The 14,702-nt window shown below is 41.2% G+C and overlaps 1 protein-coding gene across 24 annotated transcripts in view; it reads right to left on the bottom strand.

Moving 5' to 3' along the window:
- The window catches only part of CADPS (calcium dependent secretion activator), a 555,724-nt gene that overhangs the window by 201,104 nt on the left and 339,918 nt on the right, over positions 1-14,702 (bottom strand). For all 24 annotated transcript variants that reach the window (XM_043978805.1, XM_043978803.1, XM_043978804.1 and 21 more), the window contains exon 10: positions 151-259. In XM_043978805.1, coding sequence (XP_043834740.1) covers positions 151-259 — 109 coding nt within the window. The remainder of the gene's footprint in view (positions 1-150; positions 260-14,702) is intronic.

The following is a 14,702-nucleotide window of genomic DNA, read 5'->3' as shown; positions in this document are numbered from 1 at the left end:
ATATAAATGCATGTATGAGTATTTTAAATTTCAGCATTACTTTTAGGAAAAATAATGGAACTCATTTTGAGCCACATTTAATCATTCTGGGTGACTCTGGGAAGAAAAACCATTTCATTGGTAACTGAAGCCTGCCATGAGGTAGGGTACCTGGCTGGGGGTCAGTGTAGTCTACGGTGTAGCCATCCAGCTGCAGAAGTTCCTGAGGCTCGGCCTTTTTCTCTCGGTAACTGCACATGGCAAATGTGTACTGGCTGACCTGCAGAGATGACAGTCAAGTTGGTACTGGGAAATCCCATCTCACAGGAGCCCACAATGCAAGAAACCCAACTTAGAGGACCTCTTTTCTTTCTCTAGTGTTCCCAGATAAGAATAATACTGATAACAATAACAATGAAAAGACTCAGACTTACTTAACATACTACAGATTTAGTAAAATGACCTGTCAGGTAGATAGGCCAGTGAACACCTTCAGGGCAGGCACTGTTACATTTTGTCTTTGTACCTCTAGTGCTTGAGGTACAGTAGATACTTAAGGAATGCTTTCAGGGTTGAAATAAACTGAATAGCATAAGTTTTATTTGCCTTGTTTTCTGTGTAGGATTAGTCTATCATAAGGCATTGATATTGACCTTGGTGATAGGTGGATCTGAATGCAAGTCTTACTCCTGACCCATACTAGCTCTGTGTCCCTGGACACAAGTTCTCAATGCCCCAGGCAACTCCCTAAGAATCTAAGTTATGGAGGATGTGTCTATCTTCAAGGGCAGAGAGCTTCTTGCTCATTTTACAGATGAGAAAAGTAGAGCTCAGGAAGATTCAGTGATTCCCCCAGAGTCCCCTGCTTGAATCCCTAACAGAGCTTATTTGGGGCCCATTTGGGCCTCCACTGAATAGCCCTGGCCTGGGAATATTTGGGGGCAAGTCCAGATGTGTAATTTCATTTCGAGAGGGAACTCCCCAGGTAGCAACTCCATCAGCCCAGAAACTTTGCAATGTGCAATGTTAGAGAGATGGCCGAAGACACAAACAAGTTGATTTTCCAGGTCATACAGCTTTCTCTCTTCCTGAAAAGTTTCTTCTAAAATTGCCATCCTTGTATATTCCTAGGGACCTACATGACCTGCCTGGCTCCCACTCCCTTCATTTTCTCCTTCCATTAGAATGCAAGGTCCTTGAAAAGAGACTTTTTGTCTGTCCATCCCTAGCTCTTAGCACAATGTCTTCAATATAGAGAGCACTTAATACATTTTTTTCTACTCATTTATTTATTCATTTGTGCCTTTCTATCTCCCTGCCTCATTCCTGAATAAATGTTGGTTGAATTGCAGTGAGTTGATAATACAAGCATTATTGTCCCCATTGTATACATCAAAGGAAGAGATCATAGTCACTTCCCCCTTTGGAGACTCAATTTGCTCCTCTATGAAATGAGCAGATTTGAATAGCACTTTAGCATCTAATTCAATCTGCCCACTTCTTAGATGAGCAAACTGAGGGTGAGAGAGGTTAATTGTCTTGCCCAAAGTCCCCGATCTTGAGGACATTTCCCTTGGTATTTCCAATGCCTAGCACAGTGTCTTCTTGCACATACTTAGATTCCTCTATAGATGGTTATTAAATTGAATTGACATAGCAAAACCAGGATTCCAACATGAAAATATATTCCTGAGCTTTTTTTTTCCCCTACCACATTTCCACAGACACTCTCCTACCTCCCTGAAGAATACAGTTTGTCTCCTGGAACAATGGTAGGCAGAATCGTTTATCTGGCTTTTTGTTAGTTAGTGGGCTAAGGTCACTGGATGATAAATCTAGAACTGATGGAGACTTGAGAAGTCTTCCTGACCATTTTGGATAAGGAAGTCGAGGCTGAGAGAGTTGTGACATGCCCAAGGACACATGGACAGTAAGTGCTAATGCACAGGATTTAAACCGGAGTCATTTGACTTCAAATCTCACAGATACCCGCTCCTCCCCCTCCCCACACCATTTATTTATGTTCTGATTTTAAAATATGATTTATTTTGCAGCAAGCAAGCAAACTTGCAGTACTCAGCATGCATCCATATGTTTTTCTTTTCTTTTCTTTTTCCCCTTTTTTTTTTTTTTTGAGGAGTGTGTTTATATGCTTTGGAAACTCATTCATCTCAGACAAGTGGGAGAATGACACCCTGTCACAAACAATGTGAACTGAATCGGTTGGTGCCAGTCATATTAAAACAATCTTCCACCCCCCCGACCTCGGCAGCGGATGTCATCCTCGATGCTGCAAGTGGCAGCCTTCACTCCTCAGAGTCACCATCTGCATGACACCGCGCATTCAATGTCCAACCTTTGATGGGAGCTTTCAGCAGCTGGAGGGGTCTCTGTCAGTCTCCAAGATTGCCTTCAGGAGCCTATCAAGCTTCATCAAGGCCCAGATTGGATATTTAGAATTTTAGAACCCCGAGAAGAACTGAAAGAAGACTATCCCAGAAGCAAAGGATTCTCCCTGCTTTGGGCTAGGGACTTAAAAATCGATGATCAACTAATTTCCAATGTCTCAGTTAAGGATGGGTCACTGCCGCTGACTTCTGACTTCATTTTATCAGATCAGACATGGTCATGACTTGTGAAAGGAACTGACTCACTCTACTTCTCCTCGCCCACATTTTCATTGTGGTCTCCAGTTTTGTTTTTTGTTCTTTTTAAATAAAGATAGAGCTGTCAGGGATAGATTCAGTTCCAAGACAGCTAAGTGGATAAGAAATTCACCTCCTCTAGCCTGGTGTGATGTCTTCTGCTGTAAGAATGCATGGCCAAGACGTCCATAGTGGATGAGAAATTATTAGACTTGAGCAAAGAGGTTGGTGTTCCCTCTGGATCAATGGGTTGCTGCTGCCCTCTATTGGTTCTTGTGTAATATTTTCCATGAGTCTCTTAGGGGCTTCCTAGATGTTCTCTTCTAAGATCATATCCCTGTAAGTTAGGGGACCAAAGTGATCCTTCATAGCTACCACCTTTTCTGTCATTTCCTCCTACTCAAATGAAAGCACTTCAGGGGCAGGGATTGGCTCTGCTTTTTTTGTTTTTCCTGCACCTGTCTCTTAGCACAATGTCTTGAACATAGAAAGAAAGCTCTTAATAATTAATAACTTTTTCTTCACTGATTCATTCATCTATCCATCCATTTATTACAAAATGTCATCATGTGGGAGAACTGATGCTAAATTTTAATTTTCATTCTTAACTTAGCAAACATCACAGAAAATTGGCATTTTCATACAAATAAAAGGTTATAGATAAAACTTCACAACTCTATTATGCATAGCTTGCCTTTCTTTGAATGTGTGTCTGTGAATACATACATATACGTGTGTATATATATATGTATATGTGCATATATATGTATGTATATAGATGTGTATATATACATACATACATACACACACACACACACACACACATATATATATAATCAATTGAGCGGCTATGAGATACAGTGGATAGAGTTCTGGGCTTGGAATAAGGAAGAGTTTTCCTGAGTTCAAATATAACTTCAGACACTTACTAAGATATGTGACCCTGGGCAAGTAACTTATCCCAGTTTGCCTCAGTTTCCTCATCTATAAAATGAGCTGGAAAAGGAAATGGCAAACCACTTTAGTGTCTTTGTGAAGAAAACCCCAAATGGAGTCACAAAGAGTTAGATATGACTGAAATATGACAACAACAAAAATAGCAAATTCAACCTGTAGTTCTTAAAGTAGTCCTGCTTGTCTGTGCTTCTTTCTGTCATTCCTTCTCTTTGCTTCTTTGCATTAAAACATAACAAAACAAAAAAGATGCATCAATGACCCATCTCTGTCTCTGTCTCTATCTGTCCCTGTCTCTCTCTGTTTCTGCCTGTCTGCTGGGCTCTCTACAATACCTTCCTAATTGATCTTAAGCTCATAATGTATTCTCCACACAACTTTCAAAGCAATTTTTCTGAAGGTTTGATTAGTCTCTCTCCTTGCTCAATAAACTCAAGTGATGCCCTGTTGTTTCAAGGATCACATTTAAAGGTTTATAGAACCAATATCTTTCCTACCTTTCCAGTCTTTTTATACCCACTCCATTTTTTTGCACAGTTTGATCAAATCATTCTGGCAATCTCACTTTTCTGCACATATCATGTTCATCTCACTTCATATGTCACCTTCTCCATGAATCCTTTTCTGATCCTTTGGCTACAGATGCTCTTTCTTTTTAAAAAAGATCTTTATTAATTTTGCATGTGTTATATATACATAAACACTAGTATATATAAGTGCATATATGTACATATGTATGTGTGGATATCCATACATATATATGCTGTCTCTTTTAATGGAATGTAAACTCCTTGAAGACAGCAGGTTTCATTTTATCTTTGTAGCCATTGTACAATGTGTAGCACATAGTCAGGACCTGATAAATACTTAAAACATTTTTTTTTGTGGGGCAGTGAGGGTCAAGTGACTTGCCCAGGCTCACACAGCTAGTAAGTGTCAAGTGTCTGAGGCCACATTTGAACTCAAGTCCTCCTGAATCCAGGGCCGGTGCTTTATCTACTGCACCACCTAGCTGCCCCCAATAAATACTTTTTAACTGACTGAATGACATCAGAGTCCCCTAGTCCAACCAGAACCTGAATGGGAACGCCCATGACAACTTAATTGACAATTGGTTCTCCAGCTTTTATCTGAAGAGGGGCACAGGATCCCAGAAGCTCATGGGGCAGCCACTTAGATTTTTGGACAGTACCGTTTGTTAGGAAGTTTTTCCTTAAATCAAATCAAGATTTGCTCTTTCTGAATTTCTAACCATTGCTTCTGGGTAGAGAACATTTCATTTCTCTTCTACATGACATTTGTTCGATGACTAGATGGCAGCTATTGCAACCCCCTGCCCTGAGACTTCTCTTCACCAATCTAAGCATCCATCATCCCTTCATGGCATTATATTGAAATTGTTCATTGTCCTGGTTGCTTGCTAGCCTTCCAACTCTATCTCCGTGCTCCAGTGAGCTCTCTCCTTTGGGTGTTGTTCAGCTGACCACTCTCCTCCCTAAGCTGTGCTGCCCAGGATAGACTATAGTGCTGCAAATGTGGTCTCACCAAGGCAGGCTACAGCAGAAAGAATGCCTTGCCACCGTCTTCATTACTGTGCCTCTTACAACATAACCTAAAACCCCATCATCTCCTCTTCTACTTATTGACCAGCTTCATTAGGTGCTTAAACAGAGTGTTCCCAAAGCAGTTGAAGCTAAAAACTGCCCTGAGGTTTTTGGGACACTGCAGTTTTCATTATTTTCCCAGGTATCCTTTCACATAGTTCCCCCATCATTGTATCTAGGTGAATTAAGGCAGAGGACATGCATTATAATACTTCCTATTTCTGAAGAACCTAGTGGAATTTCTTGTCCATAGATGGTAGTTAATGAGCATTCATTTGATTAATTTTGGAAAACTGACTATAAGCTAAGGCCATAGGAACTAAGGCTCCTAAAGGTCACCTTATCCAGCTCTGCCATTCTATAGATAAAGAGAATGCAGGTGAGGGATATTATATGACTTTCTCAAGTCAGAGATGGGATATGAACCAGTCAATTCACTGACTCTATTCAATGACCATTACATTTTGCTACATTGAGCCCTCTCCCCCTTCATCCCCTTTACTGCTTCCTGGGAGGAAATTTCAATAATTTACTTCTTATAATGACTGGATCTGTGATTTATTGATAAAGGGAATTTTGGGGTGAAGAAGCTCTGAAAAACTAATTGGTTTACCTAAAGTCATGCAGCCACTATGTCTCAGAGGTCATTTCAGAAACCAGGTCTCGGGGGTGGCTAGGTGGTGCAATGGTTAAAGCACTGGCCCTGGATTCAGGAGTTCCTGAGTTCAAATCCAGCCTCAGACACTTGATACTTACTAGCTGTGTGACCTTGGGCAAGTCACTTAACCCCCATTGCCCCCCCCCAAAAAAAAGAAACCAGGTCTCCCCAGATTTAATAATAGCTAGCATTTATATAGTGCTTTAAGCTTTGCAAAGCACTTTAGATATGTTAACTCATTTGTTCATCTCAACTCTATGAGGTAGATAATTACTTATACCCATTTTGCAGATGAGCAAACTGGGGCTGAAATTAAGCAACTTGCCCAAGGACACAGAGCCAGTCCTACTTTAATCTCAGGCCTTTATGACTCCAACTCCAGCGCTATGCCACCAGGCTGACAGCTGGGTTTGAGGCTGGCTCCATTATCTGCCATGCCATGCTGCTTTATAGGGGCATCTCCTGAACCTTGAAGTGGACATTCAGCTAATCAAGTTGATACTATAGATATGAGAGAAATAATGCAACACCATAGAAGCTCTTTATCTCGAGGCATTGATTATGTGAATTTGGATTTCTGAGTCTTAGTTTGGTTCACTTTCATTCACCCCTTCTTAGTTTTTCATTTGTTTTTAAACATAGAATTTTAAATGAAGACTTGTGTGTTGCTGCCCCCTTCTGGGGAAATGCCTGAAGTTGTCATTGGCAGGCCTAATGCTGGTAAATTTCCCTGGCTCTACTAAAATAATTAGGAGACTTTTCAGCTTTGGTTTGACAGTTTACATTAGGAAATTAGAAGGATTTAAAGAAATGTATTTTCTTGGAAGAATTCAAATGAGTTTAAATACAGAATGACTCTGAGTAATAGAATACTGGTCTTCAAAGAACTGGAATCACCCAAAGGGCCATGGAAAGAAGCAGGGTGTAGAATGCAAATGATTAAAATTGGGTATTATTTAGGACTAGTGGTTGTAAAGCAGAAGTTCTTAAACATTTTCCACTCATGACTCCTCTTTGCCGGAGAAATTTTTATGCAACCCCACGTATATAGGTATATACAATACTTAACCTCTTACTGTTGCCAAATTTTTCATGATCCCCACATACAGTTATATGACCACATATGGGGTCATGACCCACAGTTTAAGAAGCTAAGGTGTAAAGGATGCTCCCATAATATGCCAAGGGATTGGGGATCTCACTGATTTGAAGATTACCTCCAGTGATACAAATCTCAACCTATCCATTCCTGTTCAACCTGAGTGACAGTGTCCATGTCATAGTAATATAACTCTAGAGTGGGGAGGGTCCTGAACACTATCTGGACCAATCCTCTCATTTTACCTGAGAACAATTTGAGGCACAGAGGTTATGCTACTTGCTCAAATTTGCACATGTGGTAGTATCAAAGATAGAATTTGAATCTGGGTCCTCTGACTCTAGAGCCAGGGCTCTTTCTATTGTATCATATCACAGGGGCCCTAACTAATTTAGTAGATATAAACAGGGACAGTGACTTGATCTGTGATATCCTTGGCATTTGGGGAGGGGGGGGGACCAGATTTGTGATTTCATCAGTATAAGAAGTTCCTGGTAAAAATATATATATCAATGCAGGTTAATGTGTTCTCTGCAACTTAGAGTATTGTCTAGGGACAACACGAGGTTAAATGACTTGACCAGGGTCACACAGTCAGTATGTGACAGAGATAGGACTTGTAACTGGGTTTTTTTTTTTTTAACTCCAAGGCCATCTATCTATGCACTATGCAGTACTGCCTCTAGCTCTATTATGTATGAGTCAAAAATATTGTGGGTTAATTACCTGGTAAAAATGGGGGGCCACTGATGGAGAGCCCACCCACATGTGCCAATGATATTCATGAAATATGAAGAGGGTTTGAAGAAGGTTCCTAGTACATTGGGAGGGTCTCCTATATTGATTTATGGAAGGGCACAGATAAGAGTTGGTGATGATGGCCAGGCATGGGTAGGCTTTGATCTGTATTATTGGAGGGAATATGCCCCTTGATGAGATCATAGATCCATTGGATTATTGAATGTAGAATGACAGGATATTGAGCTGAAAGGGCATTTAGAGAGGATGTAGTCCAACTCTCTCATTTTACAGTGAAGGAAGTGTGGCCCAGAGAGGTCAAGTAACTTGCCCAATTGCCCGATTAGAACAGAGGCAAGATTTGAGCCTACATCTCTTGACTCTTGGACCAGGGTTTTGTGCCACATCATTTCCAGAAAAATCCTCTGGTTTGTATTTTTTTTAATTAAAAAAATTGGGGCAGCTGGGTGGTGCAGTGGATAGAGCACTGGCCCTGGATTCAGGAGGACCTGAGTTCAAATCTGGCCTCAGACACTTGACACTTACTAGCTGTGTTACCCTGGGCAAGTCACCACAAGAAAATGGTGAATATTTAATGGAATCATGGTGGGGGAACATATGGGGGAAAAGAGACAATGTGAAAGACCAAGGATTGTATGAAATCAGAATTTTTTTTGGTTATCATTTATCTTATTATGGAGTCATTGGACCTTAGATTTTGAACTGGAAAGGTCCTGAGAAGCCATCTTATCCATATCTCCTAATTTTACAGGATAGGAAGCTGAGGCTGAGAAAAGTTAAACATCTTCACTTTTATGGGTCTCAGGCAACTGTTCATGATCTAGAGGACTTTACCATACCAGGAATTCCATAGGATCATGAAGAAATGTGAACTCAGATCTACCTGATTCTAAGACCCACTGTGCCTCCCAGTTGCCTGGAGTGAGGAGATCTAATTTTGAAGATTCCAACAGTTCAGCTTTTGATGAAAACTGGGAAATTTTGCCAAGATGTTAAATTAAAAAAATTTGTGTAAGTATTTCATAAGAAAATTATTAATTTTATCTGGAAAATATTGACTTTTATTGATACTCTGAACCCAGAGTAGCATGCTAAAAGTGCTATTTATTCAATGATGTTAAAATGGAAACAAATGTCCCCCAGCTGCTCTATTACATGAACATTTCCAAATAATAACTCTCAATCAGTAAGCCCTTCAAGAGAAGGCTCAATCACCACCTCATGCAAGGAGCTTTTCCTTATGCTCCCACTTGTTATTGCTTTGCTCCTAATAACTGTATTTTTGTTGTGTGTGCATGTGTGCATGTGTGTATATACCCACATATATACATGTATATAGAGAGATATGTGTGTATACATATACATACATATGTGAGTATATATGTGTGTGTGTATTTTATATACTTGTTCAGTCATGTCCAGCTCTTCCCCATCCCATGAACCATATCATGCCAATGCTGTCTATGGGGTTTTCTTGGCAAAGACACTGGAATAGTTTGTCATTTCCTTCACCAGTGGATTAAAACAGATTAGAAGTTAAGTGACTTGCCCAGAGTTACACAGCTAGTAAGGAGCTGAGGCTGGATTTGAACTCAGGTCTTCCTGATTGCAGGCCTGTTGCTCTCTCCACTGAGCCATCTAGTTGCCTACATATACAGGGTGTCCCTCAAATCCTAGTGCAGTTTTAAGTTTTCATGATAAACTACATATTTGTCTGTGAACAGTCCCTTCGAGTTGAATGACAGGGATTGTTTCACTTTTGTCTTTATATGCCAGAATCTAGAGCAGGGATTCTTAAGCAGTGGATTTGTAGAAAGATTCCAAGAGGTCAGGAATTCAGCACAAAACCCAAACCACCACCCCAAACTGCCACTTGGATAACTGTATTCCAATAGACTTGGTTTCTTCTGAAATCCCATCTATTTTACTCCACATTATTCTAAGAAGGGGTCCTTCATATTACCAGAAAAGTCCATGAAAGAAAACAAGGGAAGGGAATAAATACTTATACAGTCCCTAATATGTTCCAGGCACTGTGCTAAGTGCTTTTTACAAATATTGTCTCATTTGATACTCACGATGATCATAAAAGGTAGGGATTATTATTATCTCCGTTCTACAGTTGGGGAAACCGAGGTCCACAGAAGTTCAGTGACTTGCCCAGGATTGGGACCCTAGTAAGCTCATGAACATGACTCATAAAATGTTTAGAATCATGATCTGAAGCACAGTACCTAGCGCAGTGTAAGAGCTTAATGCAAGCTTGTCCCAGAGGCAAAATGCTTTTGACACATTAAATGATCCATCAAAGGCTTCCCAACCCTGTATCAGGACATACCCCAGTGATGAAGGGGCCAATATCTATCTTTCTCCCATCACACCCACCCTCCCTGGTGTTGGATATTTAGTAAATTGCAGGGGCTTCAGAAAACATTTTCATGTTGCATGTTCTCAAGGTGGTGGACACTGAGGCTTGGGCATGGAATTTGAACCCATGCAAATCAAAGTCATGGGATCATAAGATCCAGTCCAACAATGAGACATTATGCTAGGAAGACTGAATTCATTGGATGATAGGATCAAACAGAGTTAGAAGGGACCTTGGAAACCACATAATCCGACCCTTTCATTTTACAGATGAAGAAACTGAGGCTCCAAGGGCCTCAGTGACTTGCCTAAGGTTATAGAGTACCAGTACATGAACCCAGGCCTTCCTAACTCTTAAACACAAGCTTTTTACTCTATCCACTATTCCACACTGCCCCAACTAAATACTGATGTGTGCCACCATTTCCACATCAAGTAGTTTTCAGAATCAGAGCTCCATGACTGATGCATCAAAGCTATGAATAGGTTACACTCAGCTATGTCCTGCCTTGTGATGAAGGGCACATTTCCAGCCAGCCTTGGGGTCCTTGTCTTCCATAACTTTCAATCTGCATGGCTTGGCTTTGGAGTTAAAACATACACTGAGGTTCTGCAGTGCCACCTCTATAGAACTGGTATTCAGGGCTCAAAACTCCAAGTAAGCACCACTGAAGACATGAGGAGTCTCTTACTTGAAAAGAGAACATTATCCTCTCTGAGATTCATCCTGACCTCCACCAAATGTTTGTTCCTTTGTCACAGCAAGCAATTGGCATTGGTCGAATGAGCCATGTGGCAATCTGAAAGCCACTTGTGAGTGGGCTGATCCAAATGCAAGGAACATGTGGTCAGAGATGATCTGGGAAGTAACACGGAGTGGTGAAAAAAAACACTGGGTCTGGAGTCAAAAGGAATGAGTTCTGTGTTCCCTCCCAGCTCCATTTCTGTGAACTCAGGGGAGTTGTCCAACCTTTCTGAAACTCAGTTTCCTCATTTGTAAGGTGAGAATAACAATACTGTTATGTTTGTGGGGATCAAACAAAATATGCATGGGACTTGGTGAATTATTACTTTCCTTGAGAGGCAGCATGGTGTCATGGATAGCGAGATAGGCTGGGAGTCAAGAAGACCTGGATTCGTCTTGTGGTGTATGCATAACAGCCAATTGGAAGACACTTTAGAGGTCATCAAATCCAATGCCTTCATTTTATAGACAAGGAAATTGAGTTGACAGATGGTAAGTGATTTGCCCAGGATTATAGAGCTGATAAAAGTCCAAGGCTGGATTCAACCTCAGGTCTTCCTGACTCCAAATCTAGCACTTTTGCCTGGCCCTGTGACCATGAACTTCATTTGACCTGTCAGTGTTCTAGATGACTTTAGGTTATAGCTAAGTTGCTGATCTGTATCAATGGAAGGACATTTTTGCACAAAGATTTTTTCTTTACTATATTTGTGTCATAGGTCCAGACTTCTTTTTGTTGTTGTTGTTCTGTCATGTCTGACTCTTTGTGACCCCATTTTGGGGTTTTCTTGGCAGAGATACTGGAGTGATTTGCCATTTCCTTCTCCAGCTCATTTTACCCATGAGGAAACTGAGGCAAACAGAGGTAAGTGACTTGCCTAGGGTCACAAAACTAGATATGAGGTTGGATTTGAATTCATGAAGATGAGTCTTCCTGATTCTAAGTCCAGTGTTGTCTCTACTGTGCCACCTAACTGCTCCCAGACTTTACCCTAGCCCCCAAAATGCTAGGAAAGTATCAACAGGAAGAACTTAATATGGCTTCTCTATAGTAAATATACATGTAGAGTGTTAGAATTGGGCCTTGGATATTATCTAGGAAATCTTTTTTTTTTTTTTTTTTTTTTTTTTTTTTTTTTTTTTTTTTTTTAGTGAGGCAATTGGGGTTAAGTGACTTGCCCAGGGTCACACAGCTAGTAAGTGTTAAGTGTCTGAGGCCGGATTTGAACTCAGGTACTCCTGACTCTAGGGCAGGTGCTCTATCCACTGCGCCATCTAGCTGCCCCTATAGGACATCTTTTAAGCAATGGGTGGATGACCTGTTGGGCATGACACGGTAGGGGTTCCTTTTGTCAATGGGTTGGACTTGATGGCCATTGAGGTTCCTTCCAATTCTCCAATTCTCCAATTCTCCAATTCTGTGGTAGTTCAACACCATAGTCTTATAGGTGAAGAAAATTGAGACCAAGGGATGTCCAAATTCCCACTGCTCATTAGTAATGGAACTGAAACTAAGAACCAGAGATCCTGACCATTATCCCAAGGCCCCTTTCCCTAGATTAGTGGTTCTACAATTGAATAGGATCACAGCCATTCTGTAGAATGAATGGAGAAAACAGTTGTTTTTACAGGAAAATACAATGAGGTTAAATTAAAATGAGAATAAATTCATCACAGAAATAAAGGTTCAGTTGCTGTCACTTTATAAACATTATTTCCTACAAGAGCCTGGTCAGCACCACAGCAATGGCAGAAAAGCTTGGCCCCACTTGGACAAGCGTTACATTATTAGTGTACTATCGGCTTCAGAAGAAGGAACACTGGATTTGGGACAAAGGATGCTGGTTCAAATCCTACCTCTTACCCTTCCTGTGTCACCTTGGGCTACTCATTCTCCATTTCTCTTGGTGCTCTAGTCTCCTCCCCTATAAAGTGAGGAGACTGGATTAAGTGATCTCTAGAGTCTCCTCCAGCTTTAAATCTATGAACTATGAAGTTAGATACTCAGTGTTTGTACGTGTGTGTGTGTGTGTGTGTGTGATAGGTTTTCTGATATGTCACTTGGCTTTCTGATGAACTCTTTGTGCCCCTGCTTAAAATAATGTTTTTTAAATATATAAAATAATATACATGGGATTAAAATGGAAACCAAAGGTTAATGAAAATAATGATGTAATTTTTCCCCATCCAAGCTCATGTACCCTCCTGAAATTTATCTGTGGATCCCTTGGGGGTCCATGGACCCCAGGTTAGGAAGCTGAGGACTAGATGGATTTTCCTGATCTATCATTTTTATGTCTTTACAGGAAAGGTGGAGTTCAGTAAAACAAAAAACAAACAACCCCCCCACACACATGTGCTAATGTGAGAGGTCCATCAGCCTCCTGCTCTTTCTTTAGTATTGATCTAATTCAATTTAACTATCATTTCTTAAGTGCTGACAAGGTGCCAGTTACAGCACTAGGCTCTAGAAATATGAAGGCTCAAACAGAGATCAGGAATACTTCCTGGTAGGAGGTGACACTTGAGATAAACTTTGGGAGGAGCCGGGGACTTTATGAGGCACAGGTGAGGAAAGATTTACCTTACAGGTAGAAGTGACAGCATGCACAGCACAGAGAGGGAGGTGGTAGGCTGGAATGCAGAGGATGTGATGGGGAATATCTGGAAATGAAGTCTGGAAAGGTGAGTTGGGGCCAGACTGTGAAGGGCTGAAAATGCCAAACAGGGGAGTATGCATTTGATTCTAGAGTCAGAAATATGGGATCACTATAGACTCTTTTTTTTGTTTTGTTTTGTTTTGTTTGTGTGTGTGTGTGTGTGTGTGTGTGTGTGTGTGTGTGTGTGTGTGTGTGTGAGGCAATTGGGGTTAAGTGACTTGCCCAGAGTCACACAGCTAGTAAGTGTCAAGTGTCTGAGGCCGGATTTGAACTCAGGTCCTCCTGACTCCAGGGCCGGTGCTCTATCCACTGTGCCACCTAGTTGCCCCACTATACACTCTTCAGCAAGGGAATACCATTGTCTGACCTGTGCTTTGGGAAGATTATTTTGGCAGCTGTGTGGAGAGGGTGAGAACAGAAGATAGGAGACTATGAGGAGTCAAAGAGGTGAGGAGAGTCTGAAGTAGGGCTGTGAGAACCAGAGCAGAAATCAGGGAAGGCCAGGGGAGGGAGTCAGGAGATGCCACAGAGGGAGAAGGAACAAGACTAGATAAGAAATCGGTATCCATGAAGCTGGGCTGGTCATATGTGGGCTGTCTCTCTGTTTCTCTTTCCTCTGGGTCACTCTCAACCCCTCTCTCTGTCTTCCTGTCTCATGCTCTGTATTTTCTGTCTCTGATGGCATTTCTCTTTTTATCTCTCTGTGATATTGTCTCTGTCTCTCTCTTTTCATCTTTCTCCTCCCTTGCTTCATTGACACCCTGGAGAACCCACCACCCTAAGGCTCTGATCTCCTGACTCCCTCCTTGTTACCACAACCTCAGGAAGCAGCCCATCCCTGTTTCACCTAATATAGGGTTTCTTTAACTTTTTCCACTTGAAACCCCTTTTCACCCAAGACATTTTTACACAGCCATGGTTATATAGATGTATAAACTAGGTATACAAAGCAAACATTTACTGCCAAATGTTTTCAACCCCCACATTCTGTTATGCAACCCCATATGGGGTTCCAACCCACAGTTTAAGAAGCCTTGAACTAACACACACTTGTTCTTTCTCCAGACTCCAGATTCCTGATGCTCCACACATTGCCCTGCTGAGGTGACTCCCCTGTCTCAACTTCCATTTATGTTGTGTCTTACACCATTGGAGTTTCATCTTGTGTGCTTGTCTTCTTATCTCCAGCACTCAGCACAATGCCTGGCACACTGTAAACACTTAATCTTCCC

This window comes from Dromiciops gliroides, chromosome 1 (assembly GCF_019393635.1).
Source record: "Dromiciops gliroides isolate mDroGli1 chromosome 1, mDroGli1.pri, whole genome shotgun sequence".
NCBI classification, from domain to species: Eukaryota; Metazoa; Chordata; class Mammalia; order Microbiotheria; family Microbiotheriidae; genus Dromiciops; species Dromiciops gliroides.
Note: the sequence above shows the minus strand (reverse complement) of the source record. Positions and strands in the feature narration are given on the sequence as shown.